The 15,997-nt window shown below is 40.6% G+C and overlaps 3 protein-coding genes across 4 annotated transcripts in view; 2 read left to right on the forward strand and 1 right to left on the reverse strand.

Annotated features, from left to right (window-relative positions):
- The first annotated feature begins 438 nt into the window (after nucleotides 1–438).
- Nucleotides 439–5,101, forward strand: bag1 (BCL2 associated athanogene 1). The gene is made up of 7 exons (XM_080726692.1): nucleotides 439–546; nucleotides 1,325–1,450; nucleotides 1,899–1,981; nucleotides 2,559–2,672; nucleotides 2,852–2,959; nucleotides 3,733–3,795; nucleotides 3,894–5,101. The coding sequence occupies exons 1-7, from the start codon at nucleotides 510–512 to the stop codon at nucleotides 3,981–3,983; spliced, it is 621 nt and encodes a 206-aa protein (XP_080582818.1). The 5' UTR covers nucleotides 439–509; the 3' UTR covers nucleotides 3,984–5,101.
- Nucleotides 5,102–5,322: 221 nt separating this feature from the next.
- LOC308285810 (myosin regulatory light chain 2, smooth muscle minor isoform-like) lies at nucleotides 5,323–9,265 on the reverse strand. The gene is made up of 4 exons (XM_080726693.1): nucleotides 9,175–9,265; nucleotides 8,384–8,599; nucleotides 7,266–7,427; nucleotides 5,323–6,828 (listed from the first exon to the last, which is right to left on the reverse strand). Exons 2-4 carry the CDS (start codon nucleotides 8,565–8,567, stop codon nucleotides 6,656–6,658), a joined length of 519 nt encoding a protein of 172 aa, XP_080582819.1. The 5' UTR covers nucleotides 8,568–8,599; nucleotides 9,175–9,265; the 3' UTR covers nucleotides 5,323–6,655.
- Nucleotides 9,266–10,254: 989 nt separating this feature from the next.
- myom1a (myomesin 1a (skelemin)) overlaps nucleotides 10,255–15,997 on the forward strand; it is a 43,500-nt gene continuing 37,757 nt past the window's right edge. The window contains exon 1 of one of the 2 annotated variants that reach the window (XM_080726685.1): nucleotides 10,255–10,358. The gene's annotated coding sequence lies outside the window, so the exon portion shown is untranslated. The remainder of the gene's footprint in view (nucleotides 10,359–15,997) is intronic. The other variant, XM_080726686.1, reaches the window with a different exon arrangement.

The following is a 15,997-nucleotide window of genomic DNA, read 5'->3' on the forward strand; positions in this document are numbered from 1 at the left end:
CAATTAGAACCCATGGGATATTGTGGCAAATGCTTATACAAATCTACCAGCATGCATTGACACATGCATTATTTACTGGTGTGTATTTGGAGGGAAAAAAATTAAACAGTGGGCTAATATTGTATTTGTCATGGTGGATATGTGTCATAACACAATAATAGCTTTCAGTCTGTTATAGCTTGGATCAAGACGGTCATCATATGACAGTCTTGTATCAAGGATATCACTTTTATAACATCATCAGTGGCATTGTGAAATGAATTCCTATATCTATTGATAGATAGATGTTGTTGCTTGTCATTAAGTTGCTTGTCAAAAAGAACAGATCGCTTGAAGAAATTATAGATCATCTTTTTGACAAGCGAAGCGACACCGGCTTTGGTTTCCTGCACATCCAGGAAGTTGTTAGCCATTAGCCACAAAGCTAACACAGCACAGCAGCATCAAGTTGAAGTTGCTGCAGCAGTGTGACAGAAGAAGGACTCGATCCACTCCACAGATCAACAGAAATGGCAGAACAATCGATAACCGTGACAGTTGCATGCGGTAATGTAATGTTCCCCCAGTGCACATAATAGCTAGGAGTTAATGATACTCTGTACTGCATGCAATTATGTGAAATAGAAAACCATTGCTAGGATAGGCGCTGTGCAGTTCCTATAATGTACCAACACCAGCTAGCTAGAAAGCTATGTAGCTGTATCTAACCAACATAGCCTTGTTAGAACAGTGGGTTTCAACCTTTTTCACGTCGAGGTCCATTATTTATTGGGTATGTCAGTCGCGGACCACCATTTGATGAGATGTAGCTTCTCAGACCCAAATCTTATAATATTTAGCTCGGTTGGGTAAGATTTTGTTTGTCCACAATTCCATGTTGTATTGATGTTGTACCATAGGACAGGCAAACGTTGATCAGAATATCAATTCTTCTATGATCTTTAATTGTGACTTCTTTTAAATTATGTAATGCACATATGTTAAACAATAATTTAACTCTCGAGAGCATAAAATGAAACCAAATGGACCGTGATTTGGTTTCATTTTACATTCTCAAGAGTTAAAGCTCTTCTATAAGGGGCCAGTTGGTTACCAACTCTCCGTCACATAGCTGGGGACCACCTGGAACCCCCTCAAGGACCACTGGTGATCCCCAGACCACTGGTTGAGAACCACTGGTCCACAGAATATGTCTCTGATGATGGGCTTTCAACACATGATTTGACAGTGAGGTGACATGATGGATGTTTTGCGCTGGTGTTAATATATTATGTACCATCCCATCCCGTACCCCCTGGCCTGTACTTTGGTCTCCCTCTTTTAGGCCCTGCAAAGCACAGCATCACGCTAACGGGACAGGACGGAAATGAACCCCTCCTGAAGGAGCTGTCTGAGGCTGTCACTCAAGTCACAGGAGTTCCAGCACCTTCACAGAAACTCATCTTCAAAGGTAAAAGAGTACAGTACTGTGCTGCAACCACCTTTTGTAGAAGTCCTGACAGTGAATTCTTATTATCTAACTATTCATTTAGTGAATGTCTGTCCGCTGTCTGACCGCCTGTCTGCATGCTGACATCACTGATACTAAAAAAACAGTGTGACTGCCATGGTAACAGCCGCATGCTGAAACAATGCCCAAATTTGGAGATGAGCAATGCCCAAACTTGGAGAGGCTGTCCGCCATCTGCCGTCTGCCCATCTGTCTGCATGCTGACATCACTCTCCAACACGGAACACCATATATGGGCATAAAGATCTGCCCAACGGGCACTCCAACATTACTTCTGAGACTCCGACATTAAATCCCTCAGATACTGTCCACACCCCTGTGCTCTACTGAGGCAGTGAAATATATCAATTCACCAAATTTCCTTCGTATTTGTCATACTACGTTGCAGGCAAATCACTGAAGGATATGGAGCAAAGTCTGTCCAGTTTTGGAATAAAACAAGGCTGCAAACTCATGATGATTGGAAAGAGGGTAAGTTCCGTGCAAGTTTGATTGCTTTTATTTGGTGACACTACTTTAAAAAATAGCACAGTATAGCATAGTTTCCTGATGTCATAGCATTACTAAAGAGGAAGATAAAAACACAATAAAGTCCAATTCCATTGTAGTCCTCTTCACATAAAGACACAACATAACAAAAAATAACACAACAAACAGTACAGCAAAAAAAGGAATCTAAGAAATGTGCAGTCAATTATTTTGAGACTATATTAAATGAGGTGCAATGTACCTAAACATCATAGTACATATTAAAGTTCACAGTTCATCATTTAAAAGTGTGTAGACCTTTAAGCCTTATAAAGTGCTTATTTTAACATTGAAAAAAGCAGCAGGGCAAAGGGATTATGGATAATATTTTTACCACAGATTTACCAGAAAACTTTCCTAAATGAAAAAAAGAAAAGCTAAAAAGTGTAGGATTTACAGTACCTATTTGTAGGCACATTTTCAGAGCTCTTTAAAAGGTGCTCGGAGAAATATTCTTGAATTGTCTGATGTGAGACTGACTGCAGTCATCATCATGTACTAACATCTGTTTTCTGGACAGAATAGTCCAGAAGAAGAAGTTGAACTAAAGAAGCTCAAAGACATTGAGAAGTCAGTGGAGCAGACGGCCAAAAAGCTGGAAATAGTCGACGGAGAGTTGACAGGACTCAAGAATGTAGGTGCACATTTTCCATAACAAATAACTTCTGTTGTGTTTGTTTTTACTGCAAGCTCACAGCAACATGTCACTGTGAGTGAGCTTATAGATCTGCTATTTTCTGCGTGCGACTCCAGCATGCAACTAAACATATCATCATGCTTTGCAGTTTCAAAATCTGTGTATTTCTCCCACAGGGTTTCCTAGCAAAGGATCTTCAGGCAGAGGCCTTGGGTAAATTGGACCATAGAGTGAAAGTGGCAGCTGAGCAGTTTATGAAGATCTTGGAGCAAGTAGATTCCATGGTAATCTGTGAAATGTCACCTGTTCTTTTGCTATATTCAGACTGGCAGCTCAAATCATACTTTTGGCCTATCCTGATTGCAATCAGATTGACAGTGGCTCCATCTTCTCAGGAAACTGAGTACTGTAGCTTTAATGCTTGTAAACACTCTCTAACCATGGTCAACAGATCTAACAGTCACTGAGTGTGTTCTAATCTCTTAGTATGGGAACCTCTCAGTTAGTGATAGGAACAAGCTGACTCAGGTAGTGAACCAGGCCAATAAGGTAATGGGAGACAAACGGATGCAACTTCAGGACATTGTACAATCGTTCCATTACACAAAAGGCAATTCAGGTCTATAATGATCGTACCTACCTCTTTCACCCATCATTTGAGCTACTACCAGGAGGTTGGGTCCCACTAGCAAATCAAAAAGAATAATTCATTTGTGCCCTCTGATGTGGATATTTTAAACAAGAACATTTTAAAATAGTGACAAATAATCACACGACAAGTGTAAGTTAATCGTTACTCACGCCTCACATGTCATTAGCACATCAGCCAATGGAGATGGATCGATAGACAATGTCTGAATACACAAATCAGATTTGAACAGTTTACAGTTTAGGCATTTAGCAAATGCTTGTAAATAATGTGGACAGTCAATCCTAAAGTTCGTATTTGAGAAACAAATATTTGCTTACAGTCTAACAAAGACATTTGTGTCTTGTGATTTAATTCCTCTCCAATAATCTGTATGATTAAACACCAAACTTTTTCCTCTTTTATCAGGAACTGCCAGAAAACTTTAACGATTGCAAAATGAAGAAAAAAGGGCTTGTGAAAACTGTGCAGGTTAGTTTGTAACAACAAAATGAGCATTCTTCTATTGATACATCTTTGGTAGTATTGAATAAATGTATTAACTAACTACTATACTTTTGTTTCCTCAGGACTTTCTAGCCCAGTGTGACAAGATCGAGGCTGGTATATCAGAGCACCTCGCAAAGATCCAGTCCAAAAATCTAGCCCTGGCAGAGTAGTTCTACAACGCATTCCCATGTACTGTGCATTGCTCTGTGAGCAGCTAAAAACTGTACTGATGGCTTCAGTTCTGGAGCAGGTCTTTGTCTATTTATTACTCTGTGTGAGTGTGTGTGTGTGACTGTGTGAGAGGGAGAGAGAGAGACTGTGTGACTGTAGAATGCCCTGAAGACAATGAACCGCATGAAACAAAAGCCTGAATGTGAACACAGTGATCATGTTTGGTGACGGTTGAGCGCCACCTCTGAAAGAGCATGGATGTCTTAGGTTCTCAGGGACAGAGATAAAGGTGCTCTCTGAGAGGCTTTGACCTTAAAACAATATAAAAGGATCAGGGATTCTTTTAATTTTGACAAAGTATGCTGAATCTCGATGTACTGTACATGGTTTCTTATGGTACAACAAGAACATCCAAATCTCTTCACATTCATAACAATTTACAATTTGTGTGAAGGAATACTGAAAATGAAGTCATTTTCACAGTAATGCACCTGTCTTGCAAACGGATGGATTTGTTCATGGTATTTAACAATGTAAGCCCTATTTTATACTTTCAAAAGAATCTTCAAAAGTAGTGTACGAGCTTGCAACACTTTGCATTGGTTTATGTATGTTTTTGGCTATGACATGCCATAAGTCAGTGGTTCTCAACCTTTTCAGGCCGCGACCCCCAAAATATTTTAACTGGGGACCCACCCACCCTGACGAGCACTAAGAATTGAGACATTACATTTTGTATAACACAGTTCTATTGTGAAAGTATCAGATCTACATGCTCACAAAGCCTCGCAACGCGTTGTAAGCATGTAGATCTGATATTTCACAATTTGGCCAATGTTTAATTTGTTGTTTTAGAGGTATTAAAAAGTCCTTAAATTGTCACTTTAGGAGTGTGCTTAAACCCTCTATACACTTAAACTTTATGTTGGTTTGTTTACTGTTGAGTGAGAAAATGTTTCACATTAAGTTTATCAGTTTTAAAAATCGTTCCAAGCCGAGTGGATGGCAGTTTCACACCAACTATAAAAAAATACAAATGGTGAAAGGATAGTTATTTTTATAGTTCTCGCGCAAAGTGGGAATAACGCTTTAAAATGGTTAAACTACAGCAAGGGTCAGTGCCAAACCAGTAACTTTTGTCATGTACTGTACATCCATACATCTCTGCATAATTGTATGTAATGAATGATTACACATTTTCTCAGAGATTTTGTGCATTTGATTTTACAAATTAAAATTAATTTGAGAGTGGTTTGTTTCTTTGAAGTTGCAAGTATATACTGGATATATGAAAAATAATCATGGGAAATCACATGGATGACATTTCATCTCAAAACTTTAATCGGCTACAAAAGATTCAGCAAAACCAAAGAGTTGATCATTTAATTCCAGCGTTTTTCTTCACAATACATATTTACTAGCTTATACAGACCCATAGTGGTACCACAGATGTGCAAAACAGGCTATGATGGATAGTGAGGTGATGCTCCAGAGTTAATGTTTAAACAGGCAGCTCATATTGAGCTGCCTGTTCTGGTGAAAATGTGATTTTAAGCCAAATAACAGCTTAACCAGATGGGAAATTAAGGCAAATCTATTAAGTCTAACATCACATACTGTATATAGCCTCACAGACATTGTCTAGACGGACCCATCTGGTTTGTTAAAGAACAAGCACTAACTACACAAGCATTAGTAATCCTGCCTGTGTTAAACGCACACCTTGCCATCTTTGTGTCTTCATCAAAACCAGGCTACATTAAACTGACAGTTTTACATAAAGGACCTCTTCATACAATTGGTCCCCACTAATGTTCGTTCTAACCCATTAAAAGAGTTTTGCATTTCCACATTAAAAAATAGCAGGTATACAAGCTCACAGTGCAGCACGAATTACGCTGAGAGCTTGTGCATCTATTGTTTTTTTTAAAGTGTGAACTGCTGATTTAGAAGGCATTTGTAGAATTGGCCTCAGGTATTAGTAGGATGATGGGTACCATTTTCGTCCATTCCGTGTCTCAGAAGGGCTGAAACCTACTTAACCTACCAGATACATCGTCAGTAGTCACGTTTGATTGTTTCAAACGAGATACTTATGCATGAACAATGGCTTCTATTATAGCATGCTGCTAACTTTCCAGAAAGCCTGCAGTTTCTACTGGCTGATTCCCCATCGATGATGTCAGTGGTAGGCAGGTGTCTTTGAGACAGTGTAGGTGGGGGAAAAAAGTAAAATATGAGCATTAGTGAGGACCAATTATATAAAAATAGGTGAAGTGCTCCTTTAAGTTATGCCAACCCTAACCTTACTAGACCACTTCACCCATTTTCAGCCTTCGTATAATGTAAAAATGCAAATCTTCTATGGTTTTACTATCTTTTTGGTCCCAACAAAGCATGGCGCGTACACACACACACAACACAACCACACCGGACCACTGAATATTTTGTACGCCTTTCAAGCGATATTATATTGCATAGCATGCCTTTTATTTCTCACATGTACAGGTAGGTGGATGCCAGGGCAGTCTATTGGATGACTGCCAGACTTGCGTACAAGGATCAAATAAAAAAAGACGAGATGGTCCTTCAAACATATTACATGACACCATGGAAAACCCCAAAAGTAGGATGTGTGGAATATCAGCATCATGCAGTGATGGTCAAGCTTCTAGTCATCCTTGTCCTTAGCGCCATGTTTCAGAATGCGTGTGAACGCTACGTAGTTGAAGTTGCCTTTTTTGTCGATGGGGGCCTCCCTGAAGAGCTCGTCTACATCCTCGTCCGTAAACCGGTCACCCATGGTGGTGAGGAGCTCACGCAAGTACTCCTCCTGAATAATCCCTGTTCAGAAGGGAAAGAAATGATGTTATTCATAAAAGGGAGGTATTTGTAAAGGGAACATGTAGGCTGCTTCTCACTCCTTTTTTTAATTATAATTTTTATCCCACGACTTTGCAACCCATTTTCACCCAGTGCCAATTGCCTATGTAATCCTGGGCTCTGCTCTCCCTCTGCCACGCCTGGGGAGACAACGGACAGACCTCATGCTTCCATGAGTAGTCCAAGTTGTTTCTTTTCACCTGACAGGGGGGGGGGGGGGGGGGGGGGGATTTCCCCGGGATGGACGTAGCGCGTGGAAGGAACACGTTATTCCAACCAGTTCCTTTTCCCTCCATCAAGCGCCCCGGCTGGCCAGGGGGAGGCATTATTGCTTCTCACTCCTTTTAATGCCACTGAGGAGCAAGAGTGTTTGCCATCCATGCACTCTTTGAACGTACCTGTCCCCTCCTCATCAAAGCAGGCAAAAGCATTCCGAATCACATCCTCTGGATCCGTCCCGTTCAGCTTCTCTCCAAACATGGTCAGGAACATGGTGAAGTTGATTGGTCCAGGGGCTTCATTCATCATGGCCTCCAGGTAGTCGTCTGTGGGATTTTTACCTGGAACGAGTAGGAAACAATGAGCGTTCCATTCCACACAAATTGTCGGCAAACGTTTGTTCCTCCATTTTCACCCAAAAAAGGTTAAAATGTAAACCAAAGATTCTCAACCTGTGGGTCGGGGCCCAGAGGGGTCCCCAAGTTATTTTGGGGGGTCCCCAGATGTTTAGCTAAATGTTAACGTTGTTTTCTCACTCAGCAGTAAACAGACCAACATACAGTAGTGTATACAGGGTATCTGCACATTTCTAAAGAGACAATTTAAGGACTTTAAAGGTGATACACCATGAAATTTCACTTTTCCTATTTTAAAACCTTTTTTGGGGTCCCACTAGCACCTTCTATCCTCACAAAGTCCCATTTCTGACCGTTGTGTCTTTCTCTGGTTTTGAGAAGGCGAAGGTTAAAAGTATCCCACGGGTACTCAAAACAGGCTATCCAGATTTGCTGCCGATTGTGACGTCATCTGCCGATTGTGACGTCATATCAAAAAAAAACATTTTCTTTAAAAAAAAAAAAAAATGGGGGGGGGGGGGGGGGGTGGCGCAGTTCAGGCCAAAGGTGGTACTGCAGCTGAAATGCTCTGAGAGCCATTCAAAAATGAGAGAGGCTCTCTATTCAGGAGTGGTAATTTAGCCTCAAACCTTTTGAAAAACCTTTTTGGGACATAAACAATATGACATAAATACTTTTTAAATGCATGGTGTATCACCTTTAAAGACCTTTTTAGTACCTCTGGTCAAAATGTAAAATATTAGAGGCAGAAATTGTGAAAATAGCCGATCTACTGATCGGCTATTTTCACAATGGAATAGATCGAGTCAAACTAAATGTAATGCCAACTCCTACAATTCCAAGTGCTTAATGTGCAGGGAGGGGTTCCCCAGTTCAAATATGATTATTTTGCGGGTCGCGGCCTGAAAAGGTTGAGAACCACTGATGTAAACTATATATACCTAATGAGGCCAACATGTCATGCAGGTCCTCTTTGTCAATAAAGCCGTCCCGATTCTGGTCGATCATGTTGAAGGCCTCCTTGAACTCCTGAATCTGAGACTGGTCAAACATGGCAAACACATTGGAGGTGGCGCGCTGGGGCCTCTTCTTGGTGTTCTTTCCCTTGGCTTTTTTGCTTGCCATGTTGTCTGTAGTACAGGGGCCCCTCCGACCTTCTGTAAAATAGGGGCAATATGAAGTAGAGGTTAGAACCACTGGTTTAGAAGACATTTATAGAAACAGGTCAAAAATATTCAAATTTAAGATTTTTCAAAAATAGCAGATCTACAAGCTCGCAGCGCAGCACTCGTGAGCTTGTATAATCTGCTATTTTTCAATAGATAAAGCATAAATAAAATAATGGTTAAAGTGCTTCAAATCTAGAGCTTTGGCAAAGTAAACATCAAAAGTCTATACATTTACCACCATTCATTCAACATAGTAAAAGTTTTGACCAACATGTTGTCATTTAACAGTGGACAAACATGTTCTTTGGGATACTGTAATACATTAAAGACCCTTAAAGATTATATAATAATGGAAGCCGTTAAGCCTTTTTATTTACAGTAGCCAGTGGTTCTTCCTGGATAGTTGACCATGCTAGTTCCCCCTAGCTTTAGCTTGCTGTCATCAAGTGATAAAGGCAGGCGGTAAATGACCCGTGGTCCACACACACTCAACAACATGATCTTTCCACGTACACATTATATTGGCTCATAGGACCCAGATGGCTACTGTACTGTTGACTCACCTGAAGAGGAATTATAGGACTGTTATTTACAACTTTGCCGCAGCAGCCCGACGGATGTTGTGATCAGGGCGTCAGAGCTGGGAAATGTGATCCTTCAGCTTATTGCTGAACTCTTCTTCTTCTTGTTGTTGTCCAGCAGAGGGTGGCATTATACCGCCACCCTCTGCTCCGGGGTGTCAATCAAATACATATTTTCTTCGGCCACCTATGGAGTTAGATTGGTTTATCACAACCTTTGCTATTATTTTTTATTTGTTTTAGGTTTCTGTAAATTGCTTTCCTTTAAAAAAAGTGTGTTATTTCTTTCACTGCCATGTGTGTGTGTGTGTGTGTGTGTGTGTGTGTTTGCGATGTATTTATTTATTATTTTTTATTGTTTTGGGGGGGAATAGCCATGGGAGAAAAGAGAATCCTAAATAGGCCTACTTTTTCAATGTGAAAATCAATAAATACATGTTAAAAAAAAAGGTGAATTGCGATGCGTTGTGAGCTTGTAGATTAGCTTTTTTTTTAACCGAGCTGAAAAAATAGTGGTGACCCCAGTCACCCCCTGGAACCCCCCTGGGGTTTCCCCAGACCCCATGTTGAGAACTCCTGCTGTAGTCTGTCTGCCTCTCGCCCATGTTCACTAGTCTACTCTAGCCTAATCCTTTTGAATGTGAATGTGGATTCCTGCACTTTAAACTTATTTTATTATTTATCATCAGATGTAGAAATAGAAGGGGGAAAAACTCCATTGTCAGAAGCTCTTTCCTTCTTTTTTGTTATTGTTATTGTTATTATTACCCTTATATTATTATTACCATTATTATATTCGTTTTTATTAGTTTTGTTTGTTTCCTGGCAGTAGGCCTAGTCCAGTATGTATCTCCCCATCATCATCATCATCTCCTCCTAGGAGCCAGCAGGAAGACTTGTCTTTACGGGGTGACACGCCTGCCCTCCTGGCCCCTCCATGGTCTCATGGGCTATATATAAAGTGGTCCCAGCCTTAAAAGGTCGTGACGGTCCCTTCAGCATTCTGCCGAGTGGCAGCATTATTTTTGTTCTGTGGACTGCCGTCCTGTCCACTGCCCGCACCCCTAGCTGCTCTGCTTTGGATTTAGACTCGCTTTACATTTGGAATTGGAACCCACTTTTTTGTAATTCTCTTCTTTTCAGCGACTGGGCGATTCCTCGTTCTGGTGAGTCAGTGTGAATGTTAATTATTTATGTGAGACAATTAGCTCTGGTCCTAAAAATGAATCTCAAATGATCACGTTTGTCAGCTGGGCCTAATAAAGGCCTAGATTTAATGTCTATCATTTTGTTAATTTGATTGTTCAAATTGATATCCGATATGGTTTCGTCTGATGTCCTTATATGAGTTAACATAAAAGTAGACCTACTAATAATACGCTTTTGTGACTTTGTTCCCCTGTAAGTGCATGCATTAACTTCAAGTGAAATAACGCAACGTTGAATGGATGTTGATTCATTGAATGTTTCCTCATGTGGAAGAAATTGGGAAACGAATAGCCATTAAGGTCATGTTAGGTCCTATTAGCTATGGGCCATGGCTAGAGAGTCTCCTGTTGGATCCATTTTAAGGGTTTTAAGGGCCTACTAGACTTAAGCTACTATAGGCACAAATAAAGGTATGTGTTCCTTTTCATCTGTATTAGCCTACATAAATCACTGCTGCTCTCACAGTCATTAAAGCCATTGGAGCATATGGCTACTGTATGTTATGTTAGCTTGCTGTAATCACTAGGCTATACACACAGATTGATTTGTGAGGACATGGTGACATGCCAGGTGCCTGGGGACCTTCTGTTGAGCTGTTTCAGTGCTGCTGGAGCTATGTTTCCATAGTTGCCCTATATCTCACTTGTGCGGCCAGAAGCCTATACTTAAAAGTTATGTGGCATATAGTGTATTGACAACGTTTACAACCCCACAATGTTAAAAAGAATTATGTTATGTGTAACAGGATATAGGTGGGCACCAAGGAAGACTGGGCTGTTAAATTGGTTATTCTTTCCAGAATGTTAATAAATAAAATGTTTGGAAAATGCTTTTAATGTAAAGTATAAACATTTGACAATTAAGGTCTAATATTTCTACAATTTCTACAAATTGTCATTTTGGGCATTTGGGGTATAAACAAGAAGTTGAAGGATACAATTAAGTCTGATAATGATGTGCATTTTCACATTATGTATAGGCCTATTTTTATTTTTTAACATTTTGGACAAATGGACACTTTTGCATCGAGGTGCCCATCTATCCTATCCATCAAAATACATGACGAATTAACCTTTATTAGCTTAGCACAACACACACACAAACACTGGTGTTTGTGTTGCTGTTATGATGTTTTAGCATAGTCTGAGATGTTGTAGGCCTAATTAAACAGTGGATGGTGCCACTTAGTATTCTCCCCTATATCTTCACTATGGTTGTAGGGTTAGGGTTACATTATCATAACTAGAACTAACACTTTAATCCAGGAGAAGAAACCCATTGTCATATTAACATTTCTCATCTCTTTCAAATGTCGGATCATAGCAACACTCATCATTTCCCAAACATCCATAATACCTCACCGCCAACTCACACAACTAAACAAAGAGACAAACAAGAAGAAACCCTAACCAATAAATCAATCTACTTTAATACCAGTGAGATTGATTTACAATCACAACAAAATCATCACCACCTTAACATTTCTCATTTTAAAGGTCTGATCATATAACAACTATCATTTCCCCATATCAACACCCGTAACACCTAACCGCCGACTCCCAACTTAACAAACAAACAAACAAGCAAGCAAACAATAACGGTGAGATTGATTTACAGCACTGTTATAAGAACACAAAACAAAGAAAGGCAAAACAAAGGACAGTCTGACATAAGTTGGCGGAGCGGCCCTCAAGATGTCAGAATCCATACGTCTGTCCAAGGTGAAGCTTCAGCGCCATCGTCAACAACAGAAGGAGGAGCAGCAGCAGCAGCAGCAGCAGCACTATGAGAGCTCCTATTACCTGGGCTCCAGGTCCTCTGTTAGCCAGCACTCTTTCTCAGCTCATGGGTATGTAGTAGACCTCTTTAAGTCCTAGTGGTTCTCAAACCTTTTCATGTCAAGGAGGGCCCTCATTTGGCCGAGGACCCCCACCCCCCATAATATTTTGTGCCAGGGACCCCCATACAAGATTTGTGTTGCTAAAATATTTCACAAATAATAAAAATGTGTCACTTTGTTTGCCCTATACATGTTGTGTATAGGGCTGTCGTGGTTAAACTGTTTTATTTAGCAAAAAACATTTTGCTGGTGACCGGTTGGATTTTCGACCCCTGGGGGATCCCTGGACCGGACCCCACTTTGGGGCCTTTCCCACCAAAAGAACCTTGGTTCCAGAACCAGTGCCGGTTCAACTTTCTTGGAACCTTGCGGCTTGCGTTTTCACCAGATTGAACCATGATTGAACCAGAGGAACCAAGAATTTTCTGGTTCCCGTTCGGAACCAACTTTTACGGTTCGGAACCAACTCTGGTTCTCGGTGGAAAAGCACACTTCTGGTTCATCCCAGAGGCGGGAGAAAGAACCAGAGCCGGTTCTTTGCCGGTAGAAAAGGCCTCTTTGAGAACCACTGATGTAGACCCCTTAAATACCCACAACAGTTGAGATATTTGACATTAACACAGCAGTGCTCTTGATTTGACCCTTCACTTCTGTTGTGCTGAAAGTGAACAATATCAAGAGTACTGCTTTCAAATATTCAACAGTGGACTTTACCCTGGTCTGGAGTGTAGACTGTAGAGTGCTGTTCATCCACGGCAGAGCAAAACGCATGCAGCTCCTCTAGAGTAGTGTCCCTCTCCCGGGAGAAGGGACGCCGCACTCTCTCTGCTGGTGTATGAAACACCTTGTTGTAGACTAAGTGATAACACAAACAGTCTTTGTAACTGTGTGTAATTTGTGGGTCTAATATTACTAGTAAGGATGATAAGGAGTTATGTTGAGTGGTGATGGCTGCATCAGACCTGAATGTTTTGTTTTGTCCTCATATACCTGTGTGATTGAAGCCATTTTGCTGTGTTGTGTTGTGTGTTATTGTACTTTTCTTTTTTTTTTGCGGTTGGTTATATCCGTATTGTGGATTATGATTAGATATGGGACGATAAGCGATATTATCGTTTATCGTGATAAAAAAACACTCACGATAATCGTATTGTGGAGATTTAATTTATCGTGAAATCGTCCTCCGTCATGCACTGGGATCAATTCACCTTTTCTTTGCCGAGCTGCATATCCGGTATAGCACTTAAACCCTCTATAATTGGTAAAAGGTACTTATAATATACGTACTTGATACAGTCTTTTTTTCACTCTATCAAATGTCTTTGCGTTGCGACGCGTTGTGAGCTTGTAGATCTGCTATTTTTTGGCAAATGTTCCGCCGCAGGATAATGGATTTTGATTATCGCGATAATATCGTAAATCATGATTTCCTTTGTCACAATAATCGTGATATGACATTTTCATATCATCCCATATCCCTAATTACGATTTTAATTCAAAGCCAAATAATTTGAACGCAGCTTGAGATTTATTTTTGGTACAAGAATGTAAAGGCAGCACTTCTTTTTAAAGGACACCTGGTATTAAGTATTGTTTTTAGATAATCGAGTGCTCCATGCATGACAGAGATTACCTTTATACTAAAGCCTCCTACAGGGGGAAAGGGCTCTTGTATTCTGGCACAGTTGTCATCCTTCCTCAAATGCCACTGAAATTGTTTTGAGTATTCAAGCCTGCCTTCACTCTGCCATATGTTTAACAACCCCCAGACTGGTGTCTTTATTTTCTCAGTTGTGTGGGTTTTGGTCAACAGGAGGAATGTGTGATTCAATCTAAATGACACTCATGCCTTTTACGGATGGGACGATACGCGATATTATAGTTTATCATGATAAACTATAATTGGTAAAAGGTACTTGTAATATACGTACTCTATATGTCTTTGCCAAAAAATAGCTGATCTACAAACTCACAACGCGTAGCGTTGCGATGCCTTGTGAGCTTGTAGAGCTGCTATTTTTTGGCAAATGTTCCGCCCCAGGATAATGGATTTTGATTATCGCGATAATATCGTAAATCGCGATTTCTTTTGTCACAATAATCGTGATATGACATTTTCATATTGTCCCATCCCTAATGCCTTTTGATCAAAGCCTGGACTGAATCAAAGGTGTACTGTACATCAAAGGCAGTCCAGATTCAGCCTTGATCCAGTGCATCAAAACATTGCTATGTCCTGCAGACAAGTTTAGCACTTGTCAGCGTTCGGTGTGAGGTGTGAGAGTCTTTGTTCTTCAGCCTCACTGTACAAGCTGGTACCGTGTTGTACTTTGTAAAGCAGGTCAGGAACTTGAGCTGTACTGAGTGGCTGCCAGAGATATTCATGGAGAGACAGTCTATTTCTGTAGGCTGGACCTGAGAAGGTTGCCAGTAGGCCAACTGTACTGGTTGAGTGCCATGTCATTGTTGTCTCTGTCAGGCCGGACGGCCAGAGACTACAGTATGTATTCGCCCCTGTCTGTCCGTGTGTCCGTCCGTTGGTCTATGTGTCTGTGAGTAGCTCATTTCCGGCACCGTTGGTAGGGCTGTCACAATTATTACATAATCGTCTAATTGCAATTATTTGACATAATCGTGATTATTTTTCATAATCGTCATAATCGTTTCCATGTTGAAAAATGTTCATATTTAAAAAAAGTCAAAAAGTACTGGAAATAGCAGATCTACAAGCTCACAACGCGTTGCATTGCGACGCGTTGTATGCTTGTAGATCGGCTATTTCCACTATCAAGGTTCTTTTTCAAGTATAAAGTTGTCAAATATGTCAGTCATTTATTTGTATATATTTAGGTTATGTGTCATATCTACCATGTGCAACTTCAAAGCCTACAAGCCAAACAGAAATGTAATTGTCAACGACAAAAACACAATTAAATCGTTAATCGCAATTATTTGAGTGACAATTAATCGTCATGTAAAATGTCCTAATCGTGACAGCCCTAACCGTTGGACAGATCAGAATGAAACTTCGCATGCCCAGTAAGTAAGTAGGCCAAGGAAAGTTGGCCTCATGGTGTCGTTATAACGGGGCCATTCACGTCTGGGCCAATAACTCTTGAAGGCAAAAGTGCTTTCTCTATCTACACCAATTACCTGGCAACTCGACAGGATAATGATTCTCTTAATATTGTATAAATAGTTCATAGCACTCTGTGGGCCTGTGCCTCACTGCCTCTTCATATTAGCAACAAGCTCTACAATGTATTTCACCCGTTTACCTCCCCCTCCTTCCTCTGTAGCTTAGAGAATAGTTGGCTGACATTCTGCGATGTCACTCTGTCGGATGCCAGATCATGCAGGCTTAGCAGATATTAGGACTAAATGCAGAGGATGTAATGCTGATCCTCTCTCCCTGCCACCGGTAACAATTCCCATTGTGATCATTTAGCTTATTATAGCCTAAACCAGACAGACAACTAAGTACATAGAGCATGGTTGGTGTGTTGGTCGGCGTAACATGAGCCAGGTTCAAAGAGTGTTGACAGAAATGCATCATCATTTCTCGGCTTAATAGACCAGGTGTCATTCTCAATAAGCGATGTGGTTCATGTAAGTGCAGGCAGCATGCAGGTAATTATGGTTTGACCATTGTATTTGTGCTTCACACTTTTGTTCTGTTCTATATATTGGTTTTAAAGGAGTAGTTCACCCCCAAAATGACCTCTATTGATTACTCATGCCATGGAGACTTATTGA

The sequence above is a fragment of the Nannobrachium achirus genome (genome assembly GCF_963921795.1).
Source record: "Nannobrachium achirus genome assembly, chromosome: 5".
In the NCBI taxonomy this organism is placed as follows: Eukaryota; Metazoa; Chordata; class Actinopteri; order Myctophiformes; family Myctophidae; genus Nannobrachium; species Nannobrachium achirus.

Excerpts from the sequence above, each read along its gene's own strand:
- bag1 (XM_080726692.1), top strand. The coding sequence starts at position 510 with ATGGCAGAACAATCGATAACCGTGACAGTTGCATGCG. Across the intron at positions 547-1,324 it reads AACCGTGACAGTTGCATGCG|GCCCTGCAAAGCACAGCATC; the intron begins GTAATGTAATGT and ends TCCCTCTTTTAG. Across the intron at positions 2,960-3,732 it reads TGGAGCAAGTAGATTCCATG|GAACTGCCAGAAAACTTTAA; the intron begins GTAATCTGTGAA and ends CTCTTTTATCAG.
- LOC308285810 (XM_080726693.1), bottom strand. The coding sequence starts at position 8,567 with ATGGCAAGCAAAAAAGCCAAGGGAAAGAACACCAAGAAGAGGCCCCAG. Across the intron at positions 7,428-8,383 it reads TGACATGTTGGCCTCATTAG|GTAAAAATCCCACAGACGAC; the intron begins GTATATATAGTT and ends TACTCGTTCCAG. Across the intron at positions 6,829-7,265 it reads CTTTGATGAGGAGGGGACAG|GGATTATTCAGGAGGAGTAC; the intron begins GTACGTTCAAAG and ends CCTTCTGAACAG.